The 16056-nt window shown below is 39.9% G+C and overlaps 2 protein-coding genes across 2 annotated transcripts in view; both read right to left on the reverse strand.

Moving 5' to 3' along the window:
- The window catches only part of iqgap2 (IQ motif containing GTPase activating protein 2), a 36476-nt gene extending 27978 nt beyond the window's left edge, over positions 1–8498 (reverse strand). Inside the window, exons 1-2 of the mRNA XM_084947422.1 lie at positions 8121–8498; positions 4985–5084 (exon numbers count right to left, since the gene is read on the reverse strand). Of these exons, the coding sequence (XP_084803548.1) occupies positions 4985–5084; positions 8121–8166 (146 nt within the window). The 5' untranslated portion in view covers positions 8167–8498. The remainder of the gene's footprint in view (positions 1–4984; positions 5085–8120) is intronic.
- Positions 8499–10753: 2255 nt separating this feature from the next.
- Positions 10754–16056, reverse strand: part of sv2ca (synaptic vesicle glycoprotein 2Ca) — a 29582-nt gene continuing 24279 nt past the window's right edge. Inside the window, exons 9-13 of the mRNA XM_084947423.1 lie at positions 15855–16019; positions 15033–15166; positions 14721–14927; positions 14476–14635; positions 10754–14350 (exon numbers count right to left, since the gene is read on the reverse strand). Coding sequence (XP_084803549.1) covers positions 14167–14350; positions 14476–14635; positions 14721–14927; positions 15033–15166; positions 15855–16019 — 850 coding nt within the window. The 3' untranslated portion in view covers positions 10754–14166. The remainder of the gene's footprint in view (positions 14351–14475; positions 14636–14720; positions 14928–15032; positions 15167–15854; positions 16020–16056) is intronic.

Raw genomic sequence — 16056 nt, forward strand, 5'->3', positions numbered from 1 at the left:
AGCGCTATATAAATCCAATCCATTATTATTATTATTATTATTATTATTATTATTATTATTATTATTATTATTATTATTATTATTATTAATTCTGATCACTGTGTATGGAGGAAACCAGGGACAGCTCATCTCCTGCACAATATCATCCCAACATTGACGCATGATGGTGGCAGCAACAAGTTTGTTTTTCATGAGCAGTGACAAGAGAAGTGGTCACAGGTGAGGGAAGACTGAACAGAGGATAGTAAGGTGGTGAAAAACCTGATCCAGAGCGCGAAGGACTTCAGACCGGACGAGTGATTAACCCTTTAAATCTAACAGGACTGTGACCTTAGGCACACAGCCCAGACGGTGTAAGAGTATCTCAGGGACACTTTGGATGCCCTTGAATGGTCCAGCTGTATCCCTGAACTGAGATCTTGAAATGGTGGTTTACAGGCAGTCCCTACCTAACTTGACAAAGCTTAAAATCTGCAAGAGTCTGTAATAACTTCTAAATTTCCCATTTTCAGTATGGAATATAGACCATGTAAAACAAGTGAAAGGTTCTGAATACTTTATGAATGCACTTAAGAGTAAAACCTTTAATTTTCATCGCTAGTTAAATTAAACTTGCTTTCCCTTAAACATTGCTATGGTTACTAGTCTGTTTACCCACACATCTGAAAGGGTGCTGTTCAGATATTAAGTGGCTGAATGCCTACGTGCAGTCAACAAGTCAATATTGAATTTTCCTACACCTGCTGAACTCTCACACACACAAAAAAAAAAAAAAAAAAATATATATATATATATATATATATATATATATATATATATATATATATATATATATATATATATATATATATATATATATGGAGAGAGAGACACACACACAATGTTCACAAGAGCCATTGCTGCTGAAATGAACTTGAAGTTTTTTGATTAAACAGAGCAACAAAGTAGTCTGTTTATGTGAGGGAACTGGCAAATGTTACAGGCAACACCCACACAGAGGCCAGCATGCTTTAGGAAGGGGGCTGCACACACATTTCCAGTGTGTGATTAGAGGTGACCAGTCAGGGGAACAATGAAGGAAAAACATTAATTAAAACAACCTAATACTACTTCAAATCGTCCAAATTCACAACAGCACTATGGTTAAAGTTTAAAAGTTGCATTTTGGCAAGAAAAAAGTGTGTAACGATGGAAAAGATCACATTTTATTCTCTAGAGGATGGCAGGTTTTGAGAAAGGTGAAAATGAATAACTGAATAGAAAAATATACAGTTTATATCAGAATTAACTTGCCCTCCTTTTATGCTGATGTAATTTCCCTTTGAAAGGTTTAGCAAAGCCTTCAGGAACGCAGTCTCTGCCAGACTATTTCCAGGGACATCAGGAAAAACCTATTCCAAAGAACTAGTGAATGATTTGTGAGCATGGTGAATCATCATGATCGAGGACGTCTGTTACACATTATCTGACTGCTTACAAGTGACACTAAATTTACTGTTATGGTCTCCTGTCCTGGATGTTACAAAGTAAAAGAAATGTGTGTGTAATTTATTAGCTGTTTGCTCATCCCCATACACTGAATTTACAGTGTACAGCACGCAGCCATCTAACCTGGTCATGTTTCAGTTAGGTTTTATTTATACCAACAACTCCTGCCTCCTTTCAGGCTTAACAAAAGCAGCAAAGCATTACTTCCCACAAGCATGCAGAGGACATCTTGTTTAGGTTAATTAAGGCTGCGTGGGTGCTTCAAGGATTCAGTGTGGCAAATTATCTGTCAGCACATTACACACACACACACACACACACACACACACACACACACACACACACACACACACACACTGGTAGATGCACACACACACACACACACACACACGAGTGTGTAGGCTATAACCATGAGGAATAAACATTTATTTTTAAAGGGAATGCCTAACCCTAACTCCTAACTTAAATCCCACCAATAAGAAAAATCGTTTTAATTACACACTCGATGCACTCATCCTTTTCCGCTCATCAAATGATTTAGGCACAATTGTTTTAAGGTGCTTTTCCCCTCTTCAATAGCTCTAACACAACAGAAGCAAAGTAGCAGGGATGCACATTCTAGCATCTAAACCTGCCGCTTCTTCCACCCCGCGTGGGTTCTCTTCAGATATCCCAGCTGCCCCCACAAAGTCAAAAGACGTGCAAGTTAAATTACTCCTAACCAGTTACTCTGTACTGGCCACAGGTTTGAATGTGAGCATGAACGGTTGGCCTGGTTAGGATGAATGATTGAATGGATGCATGGATGGATTGATATTATACAGCACTGTTTGTTTGCTTCAAATTGCCTACAGGGAGATTAGAGATCTCTCACTACCTCACTGCACCTAAGCTTACACATTAAAGATTTTCCACATACTGTGCAGTCCTATTAGTGTTGTGCTATTGCACCAAGCCTCACAAACAAAGCCCATCTGACAAAATAAATGACTTGAAAACCTTGTGCAAAAAAAGCAGCATATTAATTAACAGCAAGTATATTTGATATTCAGATTACAGAGAAAGAAAGAAATCCAACTAGTGCATGAACACATGGTGCAGGAACATCCTGCGTGGGTTACATAGCTCTCCTGTGAAGCACTTCCTGTGCTTAAAACAATGACGGGAGAACTTGTCTCCTGAAGCAGGACAAACTGGTGATGCTGTTTACAGCCCTCCAAAAAATCCCTTCCTGTTATTGTCCAATCTGTGGCTCACAGTGCTAAAACAAAATAGAGCTTTCAGGACTCTAGAACAAAGGTCTATCCCACCTCAACACATGATTACCATCCTCTTTGGCTTTCAGCTTCAGCATTTCTGACTGAACAGTGGCTTTGGGAAGCTTACGTCATGGAGCTTAGTCATGCATGTCATGAGTTGTCTTTGTGTGTGCCAGTGTGTCTGTAAATACAGAATTTTATTTTACATCTCAGGCTAAAATGTATCTAAAGATTAGGGTAATGCTGTTAACTAAAAAGCAAACATGACATTTTAGGCCTCTAAGCGATTCTGCATCAAAGCAAACAAGAAAGCTCCCAATCCAGAAAAACTACAAATGTAAACCACCATTTGTTTACTCTGTGGTGAGAGTACAAGGTCTCCTTCCAGAAACTTCTGTGCAACTGTGTGTGTGAATTGTGGAGAGGGAGGGGGAGGGTCTATTAACTGACATCCGTTCTTGTCAGTTGATAGATGTTTAAAAAAAAGAAAAGAAAAGAAAAGTCTGGCTAAAATGAAGCAATCATCCTGTGAAATATTAGCAGATGTTTCATTTAAGGTGCGAGTTAATGTGCAACATACAACAGAAACAATTCAGGTAGTTAAACCTTTATGAGTTTGACCTAAACTAATTAGGCACTGCAAGAAAAGCACTGTTAAAACAAAGCATGTCTGTCCATCCCACATGCTGTCAGAGATAACAATGTCACTGACCCCACCAGCTGTTTGGTTTTTTTTTTTTCCTTTGAGTCCCTTTGCTGCAGAAAGATTCCAGTTTTTTGTCTGTCCAATTGTCCCATTAGGCTTTTATACAGACGACATGTAAATAAAATGTTTAAAATGACAAATTGGGAAATTGCTGCAGCTTCAGCTTCAGGATCCCGGGCATGTTAAGCATGCTGGGTCATCTGCTGACACCAACTTTACTGGTTTTTACCACTGTTAAAAAGGGGGCTAATTAAACTGTGTCTTCAGGTGTACTGGGTTGCTTACTCATGGTTGCTTGACTTCAGTGACTGCTTACTCCTGACTCCAGAGACCAGAACCTAATCCCCTGCCCTCTGTGGTTTACAGCTTTGTTAAAGGTCTGTCTTAATCCTAATCTAACTTGACACATTTCAAAGAATGGAGGTGCAATTCAATGGCTGAAAGGTGTCACAAGCTCCAGGACTAAATAAGGGGAAGCTAAAAGGGAAACTGAGAAAGTTAAATATAGTATTTTTAAAGGCTAACCTGGTGTATTAATACAAAAACTTTCTCACTAAAAGTTCTCTATGCAGTTCAGTTTACCTTCTGCTAAAGTGTTTCCTGTCAGCTATAAAAAGACTGAAGTGTCATCATATTGGTGTGACCAGATTATGATGAAAGCCTGAAGCTGTGTTCAGTTAAGTCTTATTGTAAACCCTTAAACTCTCTTGTGTCATAAGCACATAATATAGGCTATTAAAACAGTCTTTACAGGGTCAAAGTTCAGCTGGGAAACAATAAATCTCTGAGGGCATGTGGACGTAAAGCAAATGTGCAGTCGACACTAGGCCACAGTGACTGCAATGGATTTAAGCTGAAAAGTGACTCCAAGAAAATACTCTCTTGGGGACTGGGTGTGGTTATCAAATCTGTGTTAGAAGAAACATGATCAGACTTCCTCTTCCGTTCAGATGGATGCCAACATGAAGAAGACAGGAAGTGGTTCGCTTTCAGGTTTGCTAAGGCACCTCAAAGACTCTTCATCAGATTTGTGCTTGCTTTGGAAAACAGCTTTTTTTAAAAAAAAAATAAAATAATTTCAGCTTTTAGAGAAAAAAAAAAAAGCTAAGATGAGGGCACAGTGGATAATGAGCCACTCTTTCCACTCAGTCAGCACCACCCCGGATTTAATCACACGTATTCTTAGGAATGTTTACACCTCCATGTCATCATGTTGCATCCACGCTGATTCAGCCTTTATCCACCATTGCAGCTTCATAATACTACAAACACTGTTAACCACACACATTTGCTCTCTTACTCATAAGACTGCCCTCACTTTCACTCCATTCCTTTATTTCACAACCATTTCCTGTTCATTAAACACATAAACTTTTGTATAAAAACATTAAACAGAACTAATGATTGACCAAGAGCACACCCAACTTAAATCCTAGATGCCGTGTGAACTGTGACAAGGCAAACAATACAAAGAAAAGCAGCTGGCTTTTGTCTGCACAATTCTTCTCCCTCCATCTAACGCCCACCTTACCGTTTGGCTTCTTCTAGGTGACACAGGTACTCGTAGGCGATGTTCTGCCGCCTCCTCTCATCCATCTCTTCTGCTGACAACCTCTCATCATCCTGAATGGCTGGAAAATAACAAAAAAAAAAAAACCACACTTATGATTATATCACTGTCATTGTTTTTCATTCATAGTGTGTTGTCCATTCTTATTGTTCTTAATTACAGTTGAAAAGGGTTGTTTCATAAAGCTGCACAAGAACAGGTCAAGTTAATACTCAACTATAGCTCGGGCCTCCTTAGGAGCTGTGTCACTGGTATTTTTATAGCTCTAACCAACACCAAGATCATCATGTGTGCTTCATACTCAATACAGGAAGTTGTCACAAGCATGACAACATTTTTGCATACACAAGGTTATTTTAAACATTGCACAGCAAAAGTTGCACACTCGCAACCGTGACACACATCGGGAGGGTCTTCACAGTCTCCCTCCAGGTTGTAAAGAATCAGTACCACAGAAAGCGGTCTCCTCGAGGATGGTGTTTTATTACACTAACATTGAAGGTATAGGTTAAGACGGCACCTGAACAGAAGTGCTGATACCAAACATACATAAATAATAACAGTCTTTTTTTAATTACTATGAGCTGATGTGTTTAAAAACTCCACTTCATGCTTCAGTGAACCCTGCCGTGAGAGATGAAATAGTCTTTTTATTTTATGGTTTTTAAACTGGCTTTGGCGGGGTGCCGATCTGACAAGTGACTTCTGCTGAGAGTTGACCTTCACCTGCAGCTTAATGAGACCCCACCCCACGCTCGTACTCCCTAACCAGCTCTAATCCAATCAAATCTATTTATTTCTGGCTGAGTAAAAGGGAAAATCTCAAGCTCAGGGGCTCCTTTTAGGAACAGATCTTTCCCTTTTCATTTAAATACAGGCTAGCAGCTGATGGTACACGTGGACAGGCACGGTTTTTACTGGCAGGTTTCTGCGAGTGTAAAATAAAGCCGGGTGCCCTAAAGATGTAAGCCTCTAGGAACTGTTTAACATGACTCTTTTTTAAAGATGGTTTTGCCATAATCTGCAACCACTAAGTTACCTATAAGATGGGAAATAAGAAATAACAGAAAATAACAACATCCGCCAGTGTCAGTAGCCAATTTTTTCCCTTTCCTTTTGTGACATATCAATGTTGAGCTGGCTAACTACACAAAGACTGTCTGATGACTTAAAAGAAAAGACTTAATTATACTAGATTTATGTGATTCTTAAATAAGTAACAAAAAAACAAGACAGACAAAAAAATATCAGCACTGGCTAATAGACAAACTAGAGCATATCCTCTCAAGTTCCATTGATGTCATTATTAAATTAAATTAAAATTTAATTTATTTGATAGGGACAATGTGGTTTAGCACGCAGCAGTTCCAATACAGAGCGTGAAGCTGATGTGCCGCACAGAGAGTTTACATATATTGCCAATTTGTCCCTAGCTGGACTTTTACATCCATCAGTGCTGAGATGTGTTTCAGAAAGGTTCGCATTGCTAAACAGTGACATCAAACTCATGGCAGTGGAGCTTCTGCACACCTGGGCCAAGTGCAAACTTTTCTATTCACAGAGATCCTAAAACAAAAGCTACAAAAGCCAGTTTAGAATCCTGACTTTACTGTAGTTTTGTTCAATTTTATGCCCACATTGCATATATTCTACCAATCATGCCAAACCAACTTCATATGTAGGTCATTAAACCCTTTTCTAGCCTGAATATTTTAAAACTCTAAAGCACACTCTGTTAAACTTGTCTATTCAACAGCCACCTGCAGAGACAGTCGTTCGCCAAGTCTCAGCAGAGGCTTGGCAAATAATACTCGCATGCGAGGAGAAGCACGGGCCAACCACATCTCTACAGACGTAATTGTCCCGCTATTTAGGCGAAATGTTTTCTAGTCTCTTGAGCACCGTATCCAAGGGTCCAACCACAGATTTGTGGTCCAGCTGTGCAGAAGACAGATGCAGATGAAAACGTATGTCAGGCACAGAAGCCCCAGCGCAGCCATTACACACTACCTCTAGTGACATACTCACACACTTCCTGGAAGAGCCTGTCTACGCTCTTGCACTGTGTTATATTTAACTATCAGGATGGGTCTGTTGCTTTTGTGTGTCACAAGATCACCGGACCTGAGTTATAGTCCCTGTGATTATGACTCATGCTTTTGTTTAGCTGCAGGGTTATTCTACGCAACCTTTTGGCAGGCTACGATTCAAGAGAGGCTTTGTTTTTTTTTTGGTTCATCCATTTCATCCAAGCCAAATCAATAAACTGAGGTCAGTATGAAATACATTAATACATTTGCCTCGGGGTCCCACAGCAGCACTTGCAAATTAAAGCGCAGTTGAAGGACAACTTTGTGATTTGGGGCCAACAAATTTGGACTTGTTTGGACCCATATCTTAGAGAGTTTGCAACATACTACTCTATCTTATCTGGAGACACACTTCTTATGGATTCACAGTAGCAAGATATGATCAATAAAATATAATGATTCAAGTCAGATGCAACAGAAAGAAGAAGAAAAAAAACAGCACTAGGGGTAATACTGCCTATTCTCAAAGCTGTACTTTGCCCACAGACATGCTATCTACAGTAAACCTACCTGTGTTTATTGTCAGTGGACTCGGTTAAATTCTTGGCGTGCTCACGGGGTTAGGCTGCACATTTGACAGCGGCAGCAGAAAGCTCAAGTTAATGGTTAACCTGTGAGAAAAACGCCTTATGTTGGTGTCCACTGTCAAATAAACAGATTAAAAAAATCACTGTGCTGCATTTAGGGCCACCTGTGAGAGGCGAGGGGAGAAAACTAGGTCTCAAATAACTATTAGTAGTATTATTGAAACATCCAGGATGTGGTTTCTTTCACCTAAAACCTCTAATAGCCACTCTTCATCCGCATTTTAAGCGCACCGTCAGGGCCAGCCACACCTACTGAAGGTATCCCGCAGCTAGTGGTGCAGCTCACCCACCTGTTGCTCATCAAACATCCCCGCGAAGGCACCGAAACGTTAGCTCGTCCTCATCCTCGCAACCAACCCACGTTGGGGTAGGAGTCAGTAGCTTTTTAGCTCTAATACAATCAAAAATGATCTCACTTACTTCCATAGCGTGGCCTGTGTAACGCTGCGGTTTCTTCATGGTACATCCTGCCTCGTTTCCTCCACCCGTGAACTCGTCTCAACTGGAAATAACTTAAGCTAACGTTGAAGTTACCCGGCGACCGCGCCTCTCGGCAGATATAGATGTGAATAAACTAACTAGTAACTGGGGGAAGAAAAATAATAGTGATGTATATGGAGAGAAAAAATTAGGCACAGCTGTGTCCAGAAGTTTCATGAAAGTGCTAACTGTGCCTTGCAGCAGACGAACCCCATGGTGTGCACAGCTTGTGGTGCCTCCTGAACAAAGTGCTCCTGGTCGGTGCTCTTGCCCCGCTCAGCTCTGAGCTGAAATGATTGACGGGAACGCTGACGGAGCTTTAGCACCTTGCACCACCTGCTGGTGATAAGGTGAGTCTGGGCAGAGCTTTAACTGTTTTTATTAGTATTATTATTATTTTAATTTTTAAGATGGTCAATTGTGAATGTTTAATTCTGCCTGGTGCTTTCATTATTTGTTATTTTAATGCTTTTTTTCGCTTAGACAACCCTGCCTTGGGTGTGTCTTTACAGGTTTTTTTAACGTCCTCTAATTTGCATAAAAGTTCAGGTTTCGCTTTTGTATGCAAAGTTGATGGCGCAAGTCAGCGGTCCCCAACCTTTCTTGCGCCACGGACCGGTTTGTGCCCGACAATATTTTCACGGATCGGCCTTTAAGGTGTCGCGGATAAATACAACAAAATAAAACTAGTACCGGTACCGAAAAAAAAATAAGATTTATTCATAACACACGTGAAAAGATCCAGGAAAACCGAGTTAACGAAAAAAACGATAACAAAATAACGCTAAAAACCGATAAAAACCCTGAAAACCATACATTTCACACCCGAGTATCACTCTCGTGGCCCGGTACCAAATGACTCACGGACCGGTACCAGTCCGTGGCCCGGGGGTTGGGGACCGCTGATTTAAACTTACTAGTCCAACGTGTTCTTATCATAAAAGGCCATCGTGGGAGGTTAAAAATATCACTTCAAGATATTATTGCGTAAAAAATCTTTCTAAAATCAATTAAAACTTTTAGACTGTATAGAAAGACTGTATGAGGACAGCGAGACAGAGACGAGTTGAAAGATGGTGCTTGTTTGCGGGGCTGATGGACATACTGGCAGACAAGGTCAGGCAGGAGCCTCTGTGGACTATGATCTTTGTAGACAACATTGTGGTCTGGAGGTGTAGGTATGCTCTGGAGTAAAGAACAATATCTGTGACAGAATATCTGTGTGTGAATGAGAGGGTGGGTGTGACAGTGAAGATGCTAGGAGAGGTAGTAGAGGAAGTGAAAGTGGATAAGTTTAAATACCTGGAGGTGGGGAGACGTGAAGAGTGTTGGGGTGATTTTTGACAAATGAATAGCAGCAAAAATGAAAGAGACCGTTTAAAAGATGGTTGTGAGTTCTGCTGTGATGTAAAGTTTGGTGGTGGCATTGACGTAAAGAGGTGAAGCTGGAAGCAGCAGAGTTGATGTTAAGATCTTCTTTGGGAGTGATTAGAAATGAGTAGATAAGAGAGACGGCTCAGGCTGAGCAGTTTGGAGACAGAGTTAGGGAGACAAGTCTGAGAAGGTTTGGACATGTGGAGGATGTTAAACATAGAGCTGCCAGGCAGGAGGAAAAGAGGAAAACTGCAGATAAGATTCATGGATGCAGTGAAGGAGGAGATACAGAGGGTTGGTGTGATCGAGGAGGATGCGTGAAATAGGGTGAGAGTGAGGCAGATGACCCACTGTGGTACCCCCCAAAAGGGAGCAGCCAAAAGAAGACTGTATACAGAAGACTCTATACCGACTCTTTATACATTAATCATTGGCAGCTATTGCAATGATTCACGTCCTCGGTTTTGGCCACTAGGAGGCAGCATTACCTCGAGGACACAGTTACTCTAACCACGTGTTTATCTGCATGTATTCATTTGGCAGGTATGCAAAATGTTGGAAACTGTTTCCATTGTGGTACAATGAAATGAAAAAGATCACATCCACACAATTTTTGATGTGGAGGCCACATTAATACCATATCTTTTACTGGGTTGGCACAACAACTGTTACATTTTTCTATTTATGTATTCTTTTTTTTCTCTGTGGCATCATCTTTTATTATTTTTGTTTTTGTATATCCTCTTGTTATTTTCTTCTGTGGGCTGAACTGTCATGTAGTGTTATATAACTGCTGAAAACTGTAAGATTATTAGAATTTAATGTATGCTTGTGCTGCTTTAATGTCTCCACATGGCAAAAAGGACAGTAAAGCAGTCGTTCAGCAAAAGACCTGCAGTGGTTGTAACTTCAGTTTTCTAAGTATGTGCTTCACCCGCTCATGGACTTTACCAGCGATTGTGTAGGTGTCCCCAAACATCTCATGAGTTTGGAGTGGCCTGTCCACTCTTTGGCTCTAGCACTGTCCATAAACACACACCCGCCCACTATTGCGTCAAAAATGAGTGTAAATACTGAACTCTCTCAAAGAGTTTCTCCAAAAACTGAACTTTATAGCCTTTGTAAACTATTACTGTTTAGTTAAACTTACTGCACACACATGAGGTTTAGCACAAGCATGACACAGAAGAGTAACTTGCTAGAGAACATAAGTTTTTTATTATATATGTTCAAAAGCAGCACAGTCTGCAATCCCTGCTTTTCCAGTTTCTAACATCAATCACAGGGAATTGAATATTTGGCAAATACGTCTTCACATTTTCTCACACTTGCTGACCACTGAACATCAAGCTCAGTCATCCCTTGACCGGCAGGCCCTTCACAATTAGTACTCACAACTTTATTGTTGACACACATCTGGCTATTCCCCCTCCCCTCAAAAATAGATGAACAAAACATACGAGTGATACATTCACGTTTTCCTCAACAAAAATCTTAATATTGTCATCATTTTCTCCCAGAAGAATTTATAATAATAAAAAAAAGTTGAGCATAAAAGAACGCAAGTTTTCTTACGTACATGCAAGTGTAACGCGCACACAACCACGCACGCACAGAGTAGCAGGTGAAAGCTGAGGACCAGCGGATGTACAACAGAGATACAGTATATGGACTTATCGCTTGGACGAAGCCGGAGACACACGTGTCCCCTCAAGGAGCTGAAACATTTAACCCAGAAACTTCACTAACATCAGCTTTGATATGTACATAATATTTACATTCATGGTTACATACACAAGCCCACACACACTCTCCCTCTCAGACTCGCTGTCTTTTGCATACACACAAATACAGTACATATAATCAAAATCCCTAAATACACCAACATGTTAGGTAATATTACTTCTCCGGTACAACAATGCAGGTTTTTCATTCATACTGATGACTCCTTCTGATATTCTTTGCTACTGACATAGGTCAATATTGCTGGGCAAGGTTTTTTTTTTTTTTTTTTGTAATTTAGATTCTGTATGTCATACTTTTTTTAAAAAATATTTAAATTATATATATGTGCTCAAAAAATATGTTGCACAATAGCAGCAGACTTCACTTTCCAACTTATTTTACATATTCTGGGAATGATGTGCACAAGTACAGTACAGTTTTTGTTTTTTTGTGTAGCTGAGAGAGAGCCACCTGCAGCACAGATACAAACCGGGTCCACACTGAAGTTACAGATGCCACAAATACAGAGAAATGCAGGTTAAGGTTAGCTAACACCACAGAAAATACAATACACACGTTTATTATTCAAAACTGAGAGCAACTGAATCTGGGGGGAGGGACGGCATCAAATTTTTTTCCTGATATCTTTATTTTATTATCTTCATCATGGTGTGCATTGAGGTCAAAGACATGATGTACAATAACTCATATCACCTCAAATTGGTTTGAGATGATATGAGCTTTGCTGAAAACAGCCATCAGTAGATGGGTACATTGTGGTCATGAAGGGACGGACATGATCAGCAACAATACTCAGGTAGACTGATGCTCAATTGGTACTATGAAAATTTCATCACACTATTACACCACCAGCAGCCTGACACACTGATGTAATGAAGGATGGATCCATGCTTCCATGTTGTTTATGCCAAATTCGAGACTCATTAGACCAGGCAATTTTCTGTTGTCCAATTTTGGTGAGCTCATGTGAATTGTAATCTTAGTTTCCTGTTGTTAGTTGACAAGAGTGACACCACATGCAGTCTTCTGCTGCTATAGTCTCATCTGCTTCATCATCAGCTCAAAGCAGTCGTGCCCTTCTCCTTGAACTCAACATCAACAAGGTATTTTCTCTTCTTTTTTTTCAGGCCATTCTTTGTAAACCCTAGAGAGGGTTGTGTGGGGAAAATCCCAGTAGGTCAGCAGTTTTTTAAAATACTAAGACCAGCCTTTCTGGTACCAACAACCATGCCATGTTCAAAGTCACTTAGATCATCTTTCATCTTCCTTCTGATAATCAGTGTGTGCTTGATCAGGTCGTCTTGACTATAGCTAAATAGGTGTATCTAACCAAGTGGCCAGTGAGATCAAGTCTAATGAAAGGTAAAAGATTAATGTTCCCTAGAAGTTTCAGTTTTGTACAACTGTGAATATAACGACTATAACCAACAAAAATGGGGTTAATTTTGATTAAATTAAGATGCATTTAAAAAAACGTTATGGGCTGCACCAATCCGCCGTCATAACGAGGTGGTTGTTATCTACATTATTATTTTGCCGTCTTGCATGGTAACTAACACCACAGGTCATATCTTGATGATACTATTGGTATAGCAGTGACATTTTTGCAGGAGAGAAGGAAACAAAAGTTTTAGCAAAATACATATGTCTAACAAAAAACATGATATTAAGACCAAAAATGAATCAATATCTGTGACATATTTTACATATGTACATAAAATTACTTATTCTTTTTTTTTTTAATCTAATGCCTGTTCAGTTTCTGTCTGTTCCTTAAAACCTTTGGACAGCACATGACTACGGGCATCTGCTCCAGTCAAGGAGAGGCACATTAAAAAAGGCCATTCAGTATTTTTGAAAGGAAGCAGCATGACATGTTACTGCCACAAGCAGGATCCAACACAAAGCTAAATCAGAAGGATAGCTCCTCTTAGAGCTTTTTTTAAATAATAATAATAATAATAATAATAATACCACATAGAGATTTGGACAAAAGGAACAAATCATTATTTTTGGCTTTCACAAACACACAGCAGAAAATAAAAATTTCCATGTCCATATTCAACGTGACATACAATTATTGATACAGGAAAAGTGTTTCTATATGGCCTTTTTGATTCTTGGTTGGGTAAGTAGTGCAAAGGGCTTGGTCTCTGATGTAAATGGGCTTCTTTGTGAAGGTTGCTGATATAGGAGCAAATATGACACTGATCTAAATACAGCAGACTGATGTTAGATGCAAGCGAGTGAAAATAATTAGATATATGTATCTCATCTTTGCAAATGAGGTACCTGCTGCATGTTTTTCTTTATATTTATTTCTGTATGATGACTATCGGCACACATGGTCTGTGTACTAATAGTTGGTTCTGTGGGCAAGCCAGCTGTCATACAGCTGTGTCACGAGTATGAACTGTCTGATCATCTAGTCCCTGCGTTGTCACACAGCAGGTTGGCTGTGCTCATTACAGCTTGTTTTTGCACTTTTCTATCCATCTGGATTGGCTTAATAAGACTGTATCAATATTAAAAGCCTTCAGATTTTAACCATGCAGTTTTACCACATAAGCAATGACTGCAGCTAGAAGGTGCAACCTCAACAAACCAAACTCTAACGAGAACTCTGTAGGTGAATGATTCACAAAATGTTGAACTTATCACCTCACAAGGTTTGCATCAGACACATTGTGAAAAGGTGTGTTTGCGGTTTTGCTTCACCATTTATACATCAGCGAGCTTTGAGATGTGTATTAAGATATGTATAAAAAACCAAGCCAGCTGCACTCCTTCCTCAAAACGCACACCGGGGTTTCTCTAGAACTCTCACATCCAGATTTTAGCCCAGGTGAGCACTGCTACACTAGTGTTACATGAGGACATTCGCCCGAGTGTCAGGCAGCCGTAGTCCAACCAGGCCCCCCCCAACAAGCACTGATGACGCCATGAGGATAGGAATGGCCTTGGTAATGCCAACAAGAGAACCAAAAATCAGGTTCCCTAGAACTGCTGCCAGCTTACACAGAGCATTACAGAACCCAAAGCCTGTTCCCCTGGGAGAGAAAATCAAAAAACAGAAACATGTTACTCTCATAAATTGGATCAACTAGGCCCTATTTTATACACAAGTCTATACAACAATGTTATCTATAAGAAAAAAACACGTTTGTCCTGTTACCTCCTGACAGTAGGGAAGGACTCGGTGGTGACAACATCCAGGGAGTTCCAGGCAGAGATGCTCAGGCCATTATAAAGGCACAACATGAAAATCATCATGGATTCACTGGTGCCGAACCACAGGAAAAAACAGCTGATGCCTGATAGGATCATGGAGCCACCTGAGGACATACACACATATTCAAAAGAAGAGTAAAAGTTGACACATCCATAGTGTTACCAAAGGGCCAGGTCTTACTTTCCTACCTAACATAGAGAGACGCCCAATTTTATCCATAAGGAGAGCAGACACGATGTTGCCAGGAAGAACAGCCAGGGTCCCCAGGAAGTTGATGAAGTAAACCCAGTAGGCACTGTAGTCATCATCAAAAGTCATCTGGCACCCTGTCTTGTTGTGGGTGAATGTGCTGTTGATCACCTCTGTGCCATCAAGTAATTTAGATTCATCGATATCTGCCCAGAGAAGCAAAAAAACCAAAAACTTTCCCATGTTAAGATTATAGATGGTGTATTAGAAATGACAAAACATAAGAGTTTACCTGTGTAGTCATGCCTCACCTGTGTTAAAGAAGAACGTGTCAATGAAGGTACAGTTCCTGAAGAAGGAGCCCACTGATGTCACATCATCAAAGTAGCAGTTACGAAAGGTGGAGTCAATGAAGGTGACAGACTTCAGCTTCATATTGACAAAGCTGAAGTAACAGAAATATGTTAACTTTAAAGGTACAATCAGTCATTTTTTTTAAGTTATTTAATAGAAAACAAGAATATTATATTTGTGTGCAATTAAGTCTTCCAACAAATGGATGGGTTCTTATAAATGTTACAATTAATTCATGAAAAATACATGTGAACGGCGCTGACAGCTGACAAAGAGAAAGTTATGCAACAACATCTGGTTATAAGCTAACGTTATGCCAACGTTGGGCTCGAGTGTCCTAAAAATGACACTTCCTGTCAGATAAACAGCGAGCAAACTCTCAAACAGTGTGAGAATGTAATCAAACTAAGTGTTTGAGTCCAGCAATGTTGAATCCATTTCAAAGAAAGTTTGACTGACCCCAAACCTAACAGCAGCTAACACTGACTAACAGCAGCAGTGGCAAAGACAGCTGTTTTTGAACTCTTTCTGACTAAAATGTTTGTCCAACAGCAGCTACTGTAGCTAGGATTTAGCACTTGAACTATGAGGAGTAAGTAAAGGAGTAAAACAGAATTCAGTTGACTGCAATCTGCTGATATCTAGTGGTGATATTTTATGCACTTTATCACTTTAATTGCAGCATGTAACATTTTATCAGTTGTGCATAACAAATTTGCCTCCATCATTATTATTATTATTATTATTATTATTATTATTATGAAACTGAATTGTCTTACTGGTCGTTAATGAAGAGAATATTTTTGTGTATCTGGTTCTCCAGGGTGAAGTTGAAGGTGATGCCTTCGATGCGTTCATTGTTATGGATCTTCACTTTAGAGGCATACTCATCAGCCTGCAGGTGTTTGATGACATCAGGGAACCAGACTGACAGGCCATAATATCTGCAATCAGAGGGACATGTTGATAGTTGGATCTAAA

Source organism: Perissodus microlepis, chromosome 12 (genome assembly GCF_051167445.1).
Source record: "Perissodus microlepis isolate ML-2025 ecotype Zambia chromosome 12, ASM5116744v1, whole genome shotgun sequence".
Lineage (NCBI taxonomy): Eukaryota > Metazoa > Chordata > Actinopteri > Cichliformes > Cichlidae > Perissodus > Perissodus microlepis.